Raw genomic sequence first — 16,633 nt, 5'->3', positions numbered from 1 at the left:
AGGTTTTCCATAAAAAAGTGTGCATCTCTGTAATGCAGTTAAGTACGACACTTAAATAAAGACAGTATTATTTGGGGTTTTTGGTCACTTTATTGAAGCCAAGTTATTCATAAATCACCTAAACGGTACGACTGGAAAGAAAAAGAAGTAGGGCAAAGGTCAACTGCAACCAGAATCCACTATACTGATCATAGTTTAATTAAAGTTGAAAAATAAACTACAATCCACGGAACATCTGCTGTTCAGGTATCCCTGCAAAAGAAAAGGTCATCTGTACAAAGCGGAGTTATCGAACACAAAGGAGTGCAGAATATGCACCAGTTGTGCTGCAAAGACTTGGAGCCAACCAATGCAAACACATCCAGGCATTTGCTCAAACACAGCCTGAAGTTTCAGAGCTGCTAAAGACCAAACAGACATTTTGTTAGTACTGAGGCACATTTTCTCACATTCTCCTAGACCAATAGGAAAACTATAATCTCAAAATCAATCCTAAAATTGTAATTTCGCACAGAAGTGCAATCACCGTGGCCATGCATTGTGCAAAAACCTCACACAAGAACCCTGAAAGTAGCATATTCATAAAAGTGGTATAAGCCATAAAAAGTAGCATGGCAGAATCTGCACATCCCTAGCATTTACAGCGCAGTTACTGCAGTAAAGTTAAGCTGTTTTTAGAAAAAAAAGATCCAGTCTCTTCTTAAGGGTTCCTAATCCGCGGGAAAATAAGAGTAAACAATGAATAACTTCTCACGGTGGATCATTTTATTCTGTATTAACAAAAATAAAACAACCCAAAAATATACAATGCAGACAAAGTACTCCTCCTGATATTTAAAAAAATGCTAAATGTGGCAGTTATTTTTAAACCAACTTTGTAGGAAGCATAGAAGTTAAATGAATGAATTAAAATTAAAGCAGTTTTACTTTGATCAAGAAAAAAAAGTGAACATCTCAAAGGAAAACCCCAGAAGTTTGCCTTTGCAGCCACAGAAGACGTTAAGGTCTGGACAGTAAAGACCATAAGAGTAAGAAATGTTTTTCAAAAGTAAATCCAACAGAAACTAAAGTTGACTTATTTTGATAATTGTTAAAAATCTGCTTTAAAGTAATTCCATTTTTGAATCGAAAACAGAAATCAAAGTTGAAATCAAAGCAGAAAATAAAACTGCACAAACAAAGATGATCCATAAATTTAGTTTGGTGCAGATCCAATGAAACAGAGATGCTTGTGCGAAGAAAGTGATCAATCGATGATTATCGCAGGATCAATATGACTGAAGGCAGACTGTACTTCCATAGATACTCATGCTAAGGAATTCATTGTCTTATTATTGTTGTTTTACCAAATGCTTGATTCTATATGGACTAAATTAATGGTTTGAATCATTTTTTGGTCAATAAGATTTAAGCAGCACACAACTGAAAAATATTTCTTTGAACCAAAAACACACAATGAAACATCAATGTTAAAAAAGCTGTATCACATTTGAGAGCAACTTGGAAAATTTAGTTTCTATTACTTAATCTTTTAGGATTGCAGCTGCTGTGATAAACATTGCCCCCCCCCCCCCCCCCCATCCTGCAGAAGCAGCTGGACTGCATTTTGGATGCAATGACAGAAAAGCATGTCTGTTGCAGAAGAGACTTTTCCATTCATCTGTAATGTTTCTCATATTCAAAATTCCACTAACTGATCAAAATTAATGGTCATCACTCTAAATGTGCACAAAGTTTTACTCAAAATATTCCACTGCTTTACAAAAAAAGAGCCTCTCTGTCTGCTGTACATCATCTAAGCTAACAGTTGGAACTTTGGCTTAGTGCTTTCATGACTTTCCTTTTTGTCTTTAAGGGTTTTGATCAGATGTGTTCTAGCTAAATGTGAAATGAACAGGTTTAGGACAGATTCCTGGCTGGTAAACGCCTGTAGTGCAAAGGGAGGAGAGCTAACTTTGAGAAAACACAGGAGAGAACAGAAGCTGCAAAACAGAACCAGCCTAGTCTGTAAACTGCAGAGTTTCTGCTAGAAGCCACACAGCTGAGAGCGTTGAAGCTTTTCTGTTGCATTAGAATTCACCCAGCATGCACTGCAGATTTCACCATAACGTGACCAAATTGAAGGATGAGGTTTAACTCTTTCAAGCTGCTTTTAATCAAATGTTTTTTGTAGATTTGCAGCAGAACTCTGGATATTTCTATCATTTCATTGGTTTGGTATTTCAAAAACTTAATTGGAACTAAATCTGCCAGTTTGATGACAAATAGATGAAGTTGGTCTATTGTTTTTAAGTCTAGAATTATCGTTTTCTCCTATACAATGAAAGGAAAAAGGAACAGATTTTAAGAGAAGGCTGTTCATCCCATGTTTTTTGCCGTTTGTTGCTTCATTAATGAACTGGGGGAGAACATAAGCTGGAGGCGCTGGGATCTAACCGTTTAAGGCAACCCTTTCTTTAATCAAAGACATCCGAGCTTCAGCGGGACAGCTCAGCGTGGGCCATGGAGTTCACTGCGACGTTACTGTATCCCACCAAACAGTTTCTCATGGAGATGGCACATTTATTGAAGCATTAAGGTCAGAAAATGTACTTTTTTTTTTCACTGTACACTGCCAGGCTGACGATCAAGCAAAACTCTCGACATGTACTCCTCCTGACTGACATCTGTTTCAAGAGGTGTTGCGTTGAGTGCCGGCTTGTTTTTGGCTGAGACAACTTGGTGTTTGTGGAGGTTATTCTGATGGACGGGGGTTAATCCAGTGTTGAGTAAAGAAGTCGGTAATCTGGCCTTCAAATTCCATCGTTACTGTACATGTTAATGTCTGGAGGAGATTCACTCTGAGAAGGAAACGGGTTGAAGGAAATGCTTTGGTCCGAGTAGGATGTATGTTGGCAGTTACATCGTCCACAGCACACGTGGTGCTGGCTCTCATTTCAGCTGTTGGGATGGAGGTGGGGGGGTTATGGACATTCTTGTCATCTACCCATTCTCTTTCCACAAGACTAAGTGAATGCTATGGTCGGGCATGCTGGTAGCAAATACCAGTCCAGAGTCGTTGCCCCCATCCAGGCCATTGAGCCAGGATGTCACACCTGCCAGGAAGCTGGAGCCTCTTTTGGATTTCCTGTAGGGCGGCAGAGGCCAGCGGCCTGAGATGACCTCCGTCCTCAGGTCCATGACGTACAGGAAGTGGTTGTCGAAAAGGAGTGCAAACACCTTTCCAAAACTGAGCAGGGAAAGGTTGGCTGGATCCTGCAGCTTTATTACCCTGGAAACACAAAGAGAGCACTTGATCATTTGGAATGACAGTGAAGATGAAGATTCAATATTTATGGAGATCTTTATATTCCAGCAGCCATGTTTAGAAAAACCTTTCAAAATAAAACACATACATAAGCAATAGTAAAAGAGTCCTGTAGTTCTAATTGTTGCTGAAAATTGTTGACTTTATGCACTTACAATATGTTTACATTGATTTTTTTTTTAACTTAGTCAGACTAAAGGAATATTTTTGGAAAAACTGTGTATGTCTTACTGGGTGAACATGTGGGGAACACATATGAGACCACAATTCAATCTTTCTTCCAAAAACAAAAGCTATAAGAATATTCTAAAACTTAATCACAAAAGCAACAATTCACCAAATTTCAGGACCTGGTAAATTTTTTTTCCATTCTTGAGTTAAGAATGATCAATTACTACACAATATTAAAAAAGCTTTTTCTCTTAAAAGAGAGTAGTTTTAGTCCTATAGAAGCACATGTTCAACAAACCAGATGTGAGAATCTGCAGCTCTGGAAAAAAAAAAAAACTATTTATGAAAAATATAATTGAAATATAGGAGACTGTCAATGAGACCAATTAGAGATGTTTGTAGTGGATCTGAATTACGAGAAGAATTAAAAAACGTAATTAAATGCAGTGAAAGTATGAATCGTTGAATTTTATTTACAAAAATGTTTTAGCTTGGACAAGTTTTTAACTTTATCTTAAACACTGCTTGTGTATTATTTTATAAATGAAATGTTAGCTTTAGTTTGAAATTGTACTTTTCAGTTCATTATTCAGTCCACAAACACAAAGCAGACACAATGGAAGCCTGGACAAAGCACATAGATTGCTGTGTGCTCCTTTGAATGAGTCTAACAAACACTGTGAGAGACACACACCAGCTACCCTCACTGCATCTACTGTGAACCACGGACGGCAGTGACAAACAACACCAAATGGTTCACAGTGAGCTCATTTTAACTGGAGGTTTGCATTGATGTGTCACTTCATCAGATAAAGACGGTGACCCTTAACTGCAAATCACATCAACAAATCTCTAAACGCAGAAACATATTAATAATGAAAATGACAATTAATAAACCAAAACAAATTCCAAAAAACAATATAAACATTTTAGAAATCAAAACAAATTTCCACAAACCAAAATGCAAAAACAAAAGTAAGTTCCAGAAATCAGAATATAATTTTAAAACTAAAACAAAATAAGAAACCGGAAAAGGTTGGTATTATGGGACGTCTCTGATTGGATGATGTTTGTTCAAGTTTTCAACGGGAAGCTGTTAGTCATGGAAATCTCTTCTGACTGAAGATATTTCTGTAAGCTTCTGGCTACAGCCACTGCAAGAGTTTGGTGATTGATCAATCAACTCTTTACCAGTTTGAACAAAACATCCTTCTGTTTTCAAAACTAAAACATCATCATCCAATCAGTGATGCCCATATTATTGTCGCTTTAATGTTTAATGTATTTTGGCGCTGTGTGATTTGTTGATGTGATTTGCACTTCAGGGCCGCTGTACGTACAGGGAGGCAAAAAAGTATTAAGTCAGCCACCAATTGTGCAGGTTCTCTCACTTAAAAAGATGAGCGGCCTGCAATTTTCATCTTAGGTAAACCTCAACTATGGGAGACAAAATGAGAAAGAAAATCCAGAAAAATCACATTTTTAAAGAATTTATTTGTAAATGATGGTGGAAAGTAAGTATTTGGTCAAAACCAAAAGTTCAACTCAATACTTTGTTTTATACCCTTTGTTAACAATGACAGCTGTCAAACATTTTCTGTAAATCTTCACAAGATTTTCAAAAACCTTTGCTGGTATTTTGGCCCATTCCTCCTTGCAGTTCTCCTCTAGAGCAGTGATGTTTTGGGGCTTTCGTTGGGCAACACGGGCTTTCAACCACCTCCAAAGATTTTCTATGGGGTTGAAATCTGGAGACTCCAGGATCTTGAAATCCTTCTTATGAAGCCACTTCTTCGTTACCCTGGAAGTGTGATTGGGATCGTTTTCATCTTCAATGTCCTTTCTGATGGAAGGAGGTTTTCACTCAAAATCTGATGGTACACGGCTCCATTCATTCTTTCCTTTACACGGATCAGCCGTCCAAGCCGATTGCTGAAAAACAGCCCCAAAGCATGATATTTCCACCCCCATGCTTTACAGTAGGCATGGTGTTCTTCTGATGCAACCCAAAATTCTTTCTCCTCCACACAGTAGAGTTCTTACCAAAAAGTTCTATTTTGGTTTCATCTGACCATAGGACATTCTCCAAATCCTCTTCTGGATCATCCAAATGCTCTCCAACTTTCGACAGGCTTGCACCTGTGCTGGCTTTAGCAGGGAGTCACGTCTGGCACTGCAGGGTTTGAGTCCCGTGTGGCGTAGTGTGTTACTGATGGTAGCCTTTGTTACTTTTGTCCCAGCTCTCTGCAGGTCATTCACTAGTGGAGTTTGGAGCGTGACTGTTTGAGGTTGTGGACAGGTGTCTTTTAAATAGATAACCAGTTCAAACAGGTGCCATTAATACAGGTAATGAGTGGAGGACAGAGGATCTTCTTAAAGAAGTTACAGGTCTGTGAGATCCAGAAATCTTGCTTGTTTGTAGGTGACCAAATACCTATTTTCCACCATAATTTAAAAATAAATTCTTTAAAAATCAGACAATGTGATTTTCTGGATTTTTTTTCTCATGTTCTTTCATAGTTGAGGTATACCTGTGATGAAAATTATAGGCCTCTCTCATCTCTTTAAGTGGGAGAACTAGCACAATTGGTGGCAGACTAAATCCTTTTTTGCCCCACTGTAAGCTACCATATGGCAGCCAGAAGTAATTGTTCACACCAAGTCCCTTCTCAGCCATCTCAGTGTGCACACTTATCCAGTCAAACAAATGATACTCTTTCCATTTAAAAATGGTGTTCATGCATGCTGCTGTACCTGAGAATCTCAAAACTAGCAAAGTCCCACTGATAAACTCCAAGGTCAGAGCTGCAAACGATGTAACGTCCATCGAATTGCAACCGGGGCTGGAGGCTGATGCTGCGATCTTCCGAAACTGAGAGCGTCTTCAAGCACTTGCAATTGATCTCTCTGCCTAAAGGCCAAACCTGCAAAAGGAGAATTTGTATGTTTTTTTTGTTTTTTAAAGTGTTGTGGTACAAAAAAGAAAACCCCTTTAATGAGCCAATCTTCATCCCTGCACAAGTAATGAAAGCATGTTTTCCTTCAGATAACTGTTGGCTTACCTTAATTTCATACTTATCAGCACTGAGGAGGATGTAATCACCAGGACTGTGAACCACCGACTCAACTTCACTTTTCTGCAGGATCACCTGGGAAGCAACATATTTCTATCAAAGTCAGAAGGTGTTAGAAGAACGATGGAGATGAGCTGGACTTGCCTTGGTGACCCATTCTGTGTGCCCAGTCATAGTGTTGAGACAGGATCCAGCAGACAAAGACCAGACCTTGACTGAGAAGTCTGCAGACCCACTGACCAGCAAATCCAGTTCATCGTTGTAGTCCACACTGAAGACTAAACACACAAAACAATTCAGAGGAATCACATATAAGACACATGAGCAACAAGAAAGGAAAAACCCAAAACCACTGCAAAGTAGTTCTCAGGTTAAAACCGACTTCACAGAAAACTGGAAAATAAAACCGAGGAACAGAACAGACTTTTGTTATCAAGTAAGGCACAACGGCACAAAGTGGCAGATGTGAACCATCATTTATCCTCTGCATTTTTTAAGAGAAAGAATTCAGTTTTCAATCCCATAATTCCTGAGGCAAGAGCGCTGACCAATACACCACAATACATTCACAACCAATGCACAAGAGTTCCCTTTTCTTACAACAAATTCTGTCTGGTGTTTGAACTGACCTGCTCCTGTGTGGCCACGAAACTGCTGGATTCTGGCTCCTGTGCACCACTCCCAGCATGCAATAGTATTGTCAAAGGACCCGGTCACCAGCTTCTGCTCATCAAACTTCACTGTGGCACAGGTGTGTGTCTGAATTCCATAAATACACTGTCCGGTGCGCACATCCCATAATTTAGCAGAAAGATCATCAGATCCTGAAAAGCAGATATGGATAAGTTTCTGCCCTGCTGTCCTCCCATTCCTTTACAAACCCCACAGTTTAGGTGTACCTGTGCAGAGGAGACCATCCTTATAGTAGAGCGCATAGACTCGAGCGCTGTGCCCGATGAGTGATGACGTCTCAAAGGCTTCCTGATCCTTCAGCTGAGTCATACGCAGCCTCGCCTTCAAATATACCACCTTCCAGTGCGATGCGTCTTGAATAGACTCATCAATCTTCCAGCCCAGCTCCTGACACACACTCTGCCACACCTCTGTGCAGGAGTTTATAACCTACAAGAAATAAACAGTTCAGATGTGAAAACTGCTAATTCAACCATCAGCTCATTACTTTAAAACGTTGAAATACATATCCGTAAAGAAACGATTCATCCATTTGGTATTTTTATATATTAGCCAATTTTTATTCTATATCTGAGGAAAAGACATTTCCAAGTGGCTTACTATTCAGCTCCTAGCCATGTTTGGTGGTTTTTAGCTTCAGGTTTAGGGTTTCTGTTCCTCACAAGATGCCAATTTCTCCTTATGTTAAACAGCAAAATGTTCACCTTGTTCCACTGTTTGCAGACCAAGCAGCAGGTGAGAAGGCTCTGAGGATCCAGCCATCGCAGCAAGTAGAAGGCAAGCTCCAGAGGAAGCAGGCGCAGGAAGTCACGCTTCAGCAAAGTCTCGAGACCGTTGGACAAATGGCGGAGCTGGACGGCACCACTTAAGGATATTAGGTGGTCCAGACACTGGTTCCGTTGCTGGTCATTCAAAGAAAGGAAAGTGGTGGAGACTGACTCCAGCCACCCCTCAAAGGAAGTTTTGTCCATGGGCACATGGGAGCAACCTGCAACACCTGCAACAGCAATGGCATCGCATGAGAAAAGCCTTCGCTGTGATTTCTTCGTGAAACAGCACCAGCCACAAGAACAGCTTGTAAGATCTCCACGTAAGCCGGCTAAACAAAGTTGTAAAAAATTTGGAGAAAAGAATTCAACAAAATCAGTTTCAAAAACATCTTAAGAGAAAAGTGTGTTTGCCATTTTGTTGAGGTGTCTGAATCTACAATTCCAAAAGACAGTGCCCTGCAAATGTCCGATAAGTCTCTGCAAAAAACTAGTGCCCATCGATGCTCCCTAGATTGGGAACTATAGACCACAATGCATTGTGTTTTTTAACGATTTGTCATTTGAAAAAATGTGATAAATTAATTTTTTTATGAATCATCCAAGTTTCCATCATCAGAACATAGTGGACTCATAAATAGATTTTGTAAAATGTTCATATGTATTAGATCGTACTTCAAATGGGTGATGTCATAATGGCATTGGGGGGAAAAAGGGGTCCAAATTACTTTTAAAATCCAGGGCACAACATAGTCTGAACTATATAGTCTTTTAGTAGTTAAGGAGGGGTGAGGGAATTCAGACAAAGCCTTAGATCAAATTTAACTTCACACATTTCAAGTTGTGAGTGCTTGAGGTTGAGACAAATGAATTAGGGGTTGTTCAGAACTGTTCTTTGATATTAAAGACTCACTCCAATGAAAATTCTGTTTTTGGCATTTTTCACATGTTCTTATGGAAGTTTCCTCTTGATGGAAGACATATATATAAAAGAATTTAAGATTAAAACTGTGTTTCTGAGTATTTCTTTATTTAAATCTGGATAAATCATGAGCGGATGAAAAAATGCTGTTTGAAAAAGATTCTCTTTTGTGACGCAGCAACTGAAATGGCCGGACAAAAGTCTCCCATAAATCATAATCAAAAGACCACTGGGGATGATTACATTCTCTGAACCTGTTTGGGGTCACGGGGTCGCTGAGGCAAAAGCGGGATCCACCCGGGACAGGTAGCTAGTCTGTTGCAGGGGGACAGAAACAAACATCACATACACTCACCTCCCTCAGGTGTGAATACCTGAGGAACGTCTTTTTGGACTGTGGGAGGAAGCTGGAGAAAACTCACGCATACATGAGAAGAGGATGCAAACTCTGATAGAACCCAGCTGGGATTCGAACCGGGGCTTCTCACTTTGATTTGAGAGTGCTAACTACCACACTTTGAACCCTAGAATTACTTTCATAAACAAGTCAATTTTGTGCAATTGCCTAAATCGATGACTGGACTAAACAAGAGGTCGTCTTGTGCCGTTAGTCCTCTACTATTCTGGAAAAGTTATACTTTTACCAAATATTCTAGGTGTGTAGGACGAAGCAAAAACAGAAAGAAAACAAATATATATTTAAGGAAAAGCACAACCTGGAATATAATGATAATTATTTGACATAAATGACAGTTACACCAGCCTTTAAAAAATCTTTTTGGACGGCTCCTGCTGGATTCTGTCGTCATTTCTTTTGGTCTCGCGCCCACAATTCGGTAGACTGAAGAACAGCTGGCTTCAAAGCACCGGTTTACCGCCCACAGAAACGCAGCAGTTCCTCGCGACGGACACTAGGGCGCCTGATCGTTAATGCGTGGCGAAGATATCAGACGTATTTGTTGGAACTAGGCGTGACAGTCACACATCTTGCGGACACCATCAGACGATATTAAATCCGTTTTACCTGTCTGCAACCCCGCCGGCTCTCAGTCACACGCCGTAGGCTGACGTCCGCAGTCCTGTCAGAGATAGGAAAACATGCTTTGTTACCTTGAACACAAGATTTCAAGATGAATACATTGATAGGACAAAAAAGGCTTTTAAGTTGTACTGTGGCGCGCGCATACACACCCTAGGTGCGCGCGCGCTTAAAATACCCTCAGCATTGTAGTCTCCTCACGGACTTATCTTAGACGACACTTGCAAGTATTTCTTAGTACATGTAGCTTATAAATGTAAGCACCATAGAAAAACACATTTAGCAGGGCTTGACGGACCTGTTACTCGTGCCGTCTATGCTAACCCAAAGCATGCATCATCTTAGATTCGGAACATCAAACCAAGCAAAAAAGGTTGTATACACCAGTCAATAAAAACACAAAACCATTCACATTTAAATTGACACGAACCAGTAAGTAGCGGATATATCCTTTCCCCAACGTCATGGTTATGTAGTAAATAGCGGAATAGCCACCGCAAAGCTAACCTGTCGGAACTTATTTCTACCACCATGTAACAACAACGTGGCGGTGTAGCTTTTACCAGCGAACCAACTTAACTGGTGCACTCAATTGCCTTCAATCTGATGTAAATGCTATAAATCTAACATTCCCCTTTCAATTATAGCGGCTGGTAAACGCTGGGCTAAAGAAGGTTGTCAGTTTCTGACAGCATGAATACCAGAAGATAATGGAAACGGATTCTACTGTCTGCGGGTAATGTTGAACCACAGTCATGTCTTACAGGCGCTGTCGCTTCTGCTTTAAGTGCTTTAAAAATAGTATTTTGTTCAACATTACTGATATGCACTGTACAAACTTATTTGTTTAATTTGGCAGTTTGTCCGACTCTATGTTTTCTATTATTATAATGATACCCACTTGACTGTAAGACAAAAAAACGGGTAAGGTTTTAGCCAAAGTCGACTCGCTTCCTGTGTAACGTTAAATATGGCACGTAGTGAAACATGTGAAATTTTCCAATCTGGCGCCGATTTACTAATGTGTGCTTTTTATTCTATAACACGGGTATACTTTTACTGTTTATTTATATACAAGATCAACTCAAAATATTCAAGGTCAGCAGTAAAAACGCCTAAAATTATTCTTTCTCTTTACATTTGTCAAATATAGGAACTGGAACCTAGGGAAATACAAAGGGCTACAACCAAAACTTCACATTAAGAATCACAAAAAAGAATGCACACATTTATTTCTGCAGGTTATTCATTAAAAGTAATTTTCTCCATTTACTGCTTACTCATAATCTGTTCTGTTTTTTCCCCCTCTCTGTTGGATGTGATAGCTTTTTTGAATATTTCTATGTCTCTATATCGGAAAACTCAAAACAATTTTACTCTTAACATTTTAAGTTTGTTTGTTCACTTTTCAGCATATCCATTAAGGGGTCACCATCAGCTTTCACTGATTTGCTCAGGGGGTTTGGCAGAGATTTTAACCCAGGTTGGGGACAGGCACAGAGGGACCCAGACTTGGTTAGGCGCCTAAGGCAAGACCCTTCACTTGATTGGCTTCTTTGTATTTATTGCAATGAAAGCAAAGCAGCAAACAACTGTTAAATAATCTAAAAAGGTTTGACCAATGCAAAAATTCTTTAGATCTTCAGGAAATTTATAGCACTAATTTGATTCTTTGCAGAAATGAAATATTAAAAAGGAATAAATCAAACATTCTGACCTGTCTAGGATAACCTCCTTCCCCCAACAGTAGTTGGGATAGGCTCCAGCAACTCACTACTATTACCCCAATTTAGCGAGTTCTGAAAATGGATGAACGGTAACATAATTTATTTAATGTTTTTACAATTACAGGTTAGTTCAAATTGATTCATTGAGGCCGACTTTCATTGCAATTCTCCAGGAATCAAGGGCCCATTAGAATATTGTCCTTCTTTGAATTGTGAGCCTATAGGCTCAGGGTCCCTTCAAGATGGATTGCACAAAAAGCTTTTCTTACCTGTATTGGACAGGACTTTAGTAAAAATTGAAAACAATATTAAACATTAAAACAAAAAAACAAACAAAAAAAGTGAAATAACCCATAAGAAAAAAACAAAAAACAAGGCTGCAACTAATTATGACCATGGAAAAATTGCATTAAAAACAAAAAATACATCAATTCTTATCAGTGCAAAACAAGAGGCTCTCAGCTTGTATCTCCTTGATTGCTAACCGGGACAATTACACGGCAAGATTTTACATTTAAACTTATTCATGTGCCATGAATTCTCAGCAAAGAACATAAGATAAAAGCTCACGTGACTCTATTAAAATAGACAAAAATTTTGTCATTATGATAAAATATCAACCAAAAGAAATCAAATCATCCATATCATAACTTTTTATTGTTCTGAAATACAGAGTGAGAACCATCTTTATTATCTATGTACAACAGCGACATCCAGTGGAGTTTCTCGGTAAAGCAGTCAGAATAAGCTGTTGGGGTGCAAAGAAGAAAAGATCTAAGTTTTCACTGCACATCTTTAAAAATGTGGCACAGTTTAAAAGAATTAAACTCAGGCTTTCCATCAGTTAAAGATCTAACAAACAACCTTACTTGTTGTGCTAGGGTTAGAGTAAACAAATTTTAATTTTGTATGCTAACAATGTTTATAAAAAGTGATTGAACAGTGGATAAATGGATTTTAATACATTTTTTTTATTTTAACATGCAATTTGTTACCATTTATCTATTTTTTGCTATAAAACAGGCAGGGGTTAGTAATTTTCGACTGCTTAAGTGTTTATTTATAGCGTATCATGTCCTTGTGGGGGAAACAAAAATCAGAAGACACTTGCAGATTGCTCATGTTCTCAGCAGCTTAACACAGGTCAGTGAGAGGCAAACTGTTGGGTCTTAATGCTAAGCTCTGCGACATAAAGCAGCTACGTAAAGCTGCTGAAGGTGCCAGACGCCAAACCCCGGCCTGGAGTCACTGGAGTGTACATACATAACAGCTTAACACTTTACTGCTAGGTCCTCACGTGTGCTGATTTGATTGAACACCATTTATAGTGACTTGAAGTCAGTCATTGTTCATTTTTTGTTAAAAACGGCTTAAAAAACAAATGTTAAAATTGACGTTTTATCGGATGACATTAAAATCTTCTCTCAGATAAGAAGGGGTTGGGTTTAAGAATGCAAATTTTGTACCTTTTGTCCCAAAACCATGTTTTTCTGTCCATTGTCTGTGTGTCTTTGGTTCATTGTTTCTGTCTGGTCCGCTGTCTACGTCTATTCAACAACATTTCCATAAAATTATTTATTATTGCGTTCATTTTGTGACCAGACAATTTGTTACAGCTCCTGGTAGTTATTTTCTTTTTAAAACTGGAAACAGATGAAGCAAATGATGCTCTACACTCGCCTCCTTTGATTAAATCAGATAGGACCTGGTATTCTTTACGGACTCATTCAGAGGCTTTTGGTAACTGTTTTCAGACTCACCCCGACTGATCTGTTCGGACACCTCAGTCCTCCAAAATAACATTGCACCGTCTTTTCATACTGCGATTCTCTCCAGTTATTACTTAAGAGTGACTTACTCACTGGAGGGGACAGAAATCAACAGGAGGTTGCTGCTTAATAGAATAGTCTGCTCAGGAGCACATCAGCAGCACTGCATGTAACTACTTAAAGCTGTGACAAGATTACAGTAAAAGAGAAATGCACTTCACTTTAGAGTTCCTGAATCTTTCCAGCAGTTTAGACAAGAACTTACACATGAACTTATGAAAGTAAGAATTTGTTTCATCAGTTGGTGTACGAAGTGAAGGCTTTCTATCTTGATCAGAAAGGATAAGTCATTGTTTTCTCAAAAAGGCCATTAAATGTCTTGTTAACGAGCTTGTCTGGGATTAAGCATCTCTTCTCAAAGGTGCAAGTCCACCTCTTGTTTTCCTATTGTCTCTCCCAGCTAATAACGGTCTATTAGAGCAGGGGAAGGCTGTGGTTATCCGGGCAGGGGCAGCTTGCATTCTGGCAGCTCCTGAGCAGAGTGCAACAGTTAGTCCACATAGCAGGAACTCGGGAACTCTGCTGTTCTCCTTTCTTTTTTCTTTTGTTTTTTTTGTTTTTTGTTTCTTGAGTTCCTTTACCTGGTCAAGAATTTTTTTTATCCCAAAATAATCTCTTGAAGCCATGGAGTTGTGGAATTTTCATTTGAACCTAAGGACATTGCTGCTCACTATGATGATGTTCAAATGGGGTGAGTTGGGCAAACGCTTGACACATTTTTTTTTCTCTGAAAGCTGCAATGATGCAGAAACTTGCGATTCTAAAAATCCCAGAATCTCAGATTCTGAACATACGAGACAATTCAAACTCTAGGGGCCAGTTTTGTTCTAAGTTCTAATTAGAACGACTACAGTAATGTTGGAAAAGAGATGCAATTATAGATGTTTTCTTTTTAATCTGTGCTACATCACATTTAGGAGAGAAAACTAGTTTTTAGATTGTAGGAGTGTTAATCAAAATAGTTGTAAATAAATGATTATTGTTAATAATGAAATCATAAAACAGCAGTTCCCACAGACACGGTTTCCTTTAGTGGCTCTCATGTTGATGGAGACAGTCCTGTGCAGGTTTTGGGTGTGACATTTCTGGTTTCCAGGCCTTTGTTGGACTTTTGTCAGATTTGACACATGACTGGTTCCAAATGAAGCAGAGCTCCTCAGTCATGCATGCTTAACGAGGGCTAACGGAGATGAGCAGAAAGGCTCATTCATATTTGTCTACGCATGAACAGAAGAGCAGAACGAGGTCACAACCACTCCTGAAGGTTTGGCCTTTTTCTGGGTAAACTGAACCGTTTTATCCTGCTGCAGCACATTTGTCCTCTAATCCAATACATTTGTGGTTGGTATTAAAACTATTCTTATTATTTATTTTTTATGAGGATTATACATCTGTGATTCCCTATTTATTGTCTTTGTTAAAGGTTTTTGTTTACAGATTTGCACAACATCATATATCATTATCAATAAATAACCTCTGAAACACAAGTAGTGAAGAATATGTCAGCAAACAGGTTACAGAACACTTCTGTCCTTCTTTTTCTTCAACCATTTTTTGTTTCAGGGGTTATTTTTGTGAGTGGCATCAAAAGTTGCCAGTTGGCACATACTTTGTCACTAATTAAAGGAAACCCTGTCTGCAGGATTGCGCCGAATGTATTGATTTTAAATTGTACAATGACAAACAATTGCTCATTTTAGAGATCTTAGAAAACGTTCAATAGCTGAATACATTCACAGGTATTCAAAACTTGTGTTTATAGAATTTTATAGGTCACCATCCAACAGTTGCTATCTTCACCGAAGCAAAACATGTTGATGTGCATTTGGAGGTGCCCTTTTCTCGATACACAAGTTTGGTGTTCAAGTTTACTTCTTCCAAGCCCTTTTCAACCAACTGAAATATTTTGAAATCAACCACTCAATAAATCAGATTGGAATGTTTGTAAAGAACCATGTTACACATAAACATGTGAGTGTTTGTAGTGGTTTGGATAAAAAACTGTATGTTAAAGTAATGAGCTTTGCTGTTTTAGGTTTTAACAGGAAAAACCTGATGCTTCACCATCTGTTATGACTGTATTATGAATTCATTAATAACTTAACAATATTTCTCTATAATAGTAGTAGGTTACATTTGAGGCAAACTGTGTGCCCACTGGCCACAATTGTTGAACAAAACGAAAAATGATTTAGAGGGGCTCAAATAATGTGCCTTACAACTCTAAAAAACATCTGTATACAAATCCTCAAATAATCTTGTACAGTTTGAAGAGAAACAAATCTTTAATCCTAACATGAGCCTGAGCATCAAAGGTGTTTTTTTGTTTAATTGTGTTCTGTTGTGAAAATGTGACTGAAGTCAGAAGGTTTCACAGCTTGAGACACCTTCAGGGTGTGGGCTGTGATCCTCTGTCAGAGGCAGGTGTTGAGGGCATTGAACAGAAACATTAGTGGACTTAGCAAACAGGAGAGTCAGTGGCTTCTGTAGATGACAGATCACTTGTTCATCCCAAATGGTTTTTGTGAAACTGAGATTTCCTGATTTGCCACAGACACTAGAACACAGCATGGAGCTGCTTTGCTGCTGGAATTAAATGTGAGGAACAAAACCCACTGATCTGTCACAGGAAAAGCAATGTAATGACCATTTTACATTTAAAAAAAGACACACTGGTGACTGAATGCATTTATCTCAATAAACAGTTAATTTTTACACACAAAAACAGAGATAAATGATCTTTAAGCCACTCAAATCTGTCAACCTTTATGTGAGTTTTGCTCAGTTTAACAGCAGATGGATCTTTTTGCTTCTCGTGTTTATACAGTGTAAACAAATAAGGTAATTAATGTCAAAACCCAGAACAAATATTCATTTTAGGATGTAAATGTAATCCAGTTCATGATCTTTTTAGGTCATGGGTGTGATCTTTAACCTGCATTTCTTTATTGACTTAATCTTTGGAGTTAAAAAGATTCAATCTGCAAAACCAGAACAGTTTAATTTAGTTTAATTTCTACTCACTTTTTTATGATTGATGGAAGTTTTGTAGATGTTCAGTTTTTTCTGATATTTCTTTTTTTACCAATTAAACACAATGATGT

At 38.6% G+C, this 16,633-nt stretch overlaps 2 protein-coding genes across 4 annotated transcripts in view; one reads left to right on the top strand and one right to left on the bottom strand.

Annotated features, from left to right (window-relative positions):
- Nucleotides 1-67: 67 nt before the first annotated feature.
- fbxw2 (F-box and WD repeat domain containing 2) lies at nucleotides 68-10,929 on the bottom strand. Of its 2 annotated transcripts, none has more exons than XM_078955868.1 (9): nucleotides 10,875-10,929; nucleotides 9,959-10,013; nucleotides 7,950-8,242; nucleotides 7,452-7,674; nucleotides 7,182-7,376; nucleotides 6,697-6,830; nucleotides 6,541-6,627; nucleotides 6,233-6,402; nucleotides 68-3,271 (listed from the first exon to the last, which is right to left on the bottom strand). In XM_078955868.1, the coding sequence occupies exons 3-9, from the start codon at nucleotides 8,214-8,216 to the stop codon at nucleotides 2,983-2,985; spliced, it is 1,365 nt and encodes a 454-aa protein (XP_078811994.1). In that variant the 5' UTR covers nucleotides 8,217-8,242; nucleotides 9,959-10,013; nucleotides 10,875-10,929; the 3' UTR covers nucleotides 68-2,982. The 2 variants fall into 2 exon arrangements, with proteins under 2 accessions (XP_078811994.1, XP_004075085.1); XM_004075037.5 differs by lacking the exon at nucleotides 10,875-10,929 and adding an exon at nucleotides 10,404-10,571.
- Nucleotides 10,577-16,633, top strand: part of crb2a (crumbs cell polarity complex component 2a) — a 28,640-nt gene continuing 22,583 nt past the window's right edge. Inside the window, exon 1 of one of the 2 annotated variants that reach the window (XM_020707833.2) lies at nucleotides 10,577-10,709. Coding sequence is in view for 1 of the 2 variants with exons in the window: in XM_004075064.5 (XP_004075112.1) it covers nucleotides 14,154-14,220 (67 nt within the window). In the remaining variant the exon portion in view is untranslated. Of the gene's footprint in view, nucleotides 10,710-13,957; nucleotides 14,221-16,633 lie in introns of those variants that run through there. The other variant, XM_004075064.5, reaches the window with a different exon arrangement.

Source organism: Oryzias latipes, chromosome 12 (assembly GCF_053564925.1).
Source record: "Oryzias latipes strain Hd-rR chromosome 12, Olatipes_Hd-rR_3.1".
Taxonomy (NCBI): domain Eukaryota; kingdom Metazoa; phylum Chordata; class Actinopteri; order Beloniformes; family Adrianichthyidae; genus Oryzias; species Oryzias latipes.
This window is presented reverse-complemented; position numbering and strand designations above follow the sequence as displayed.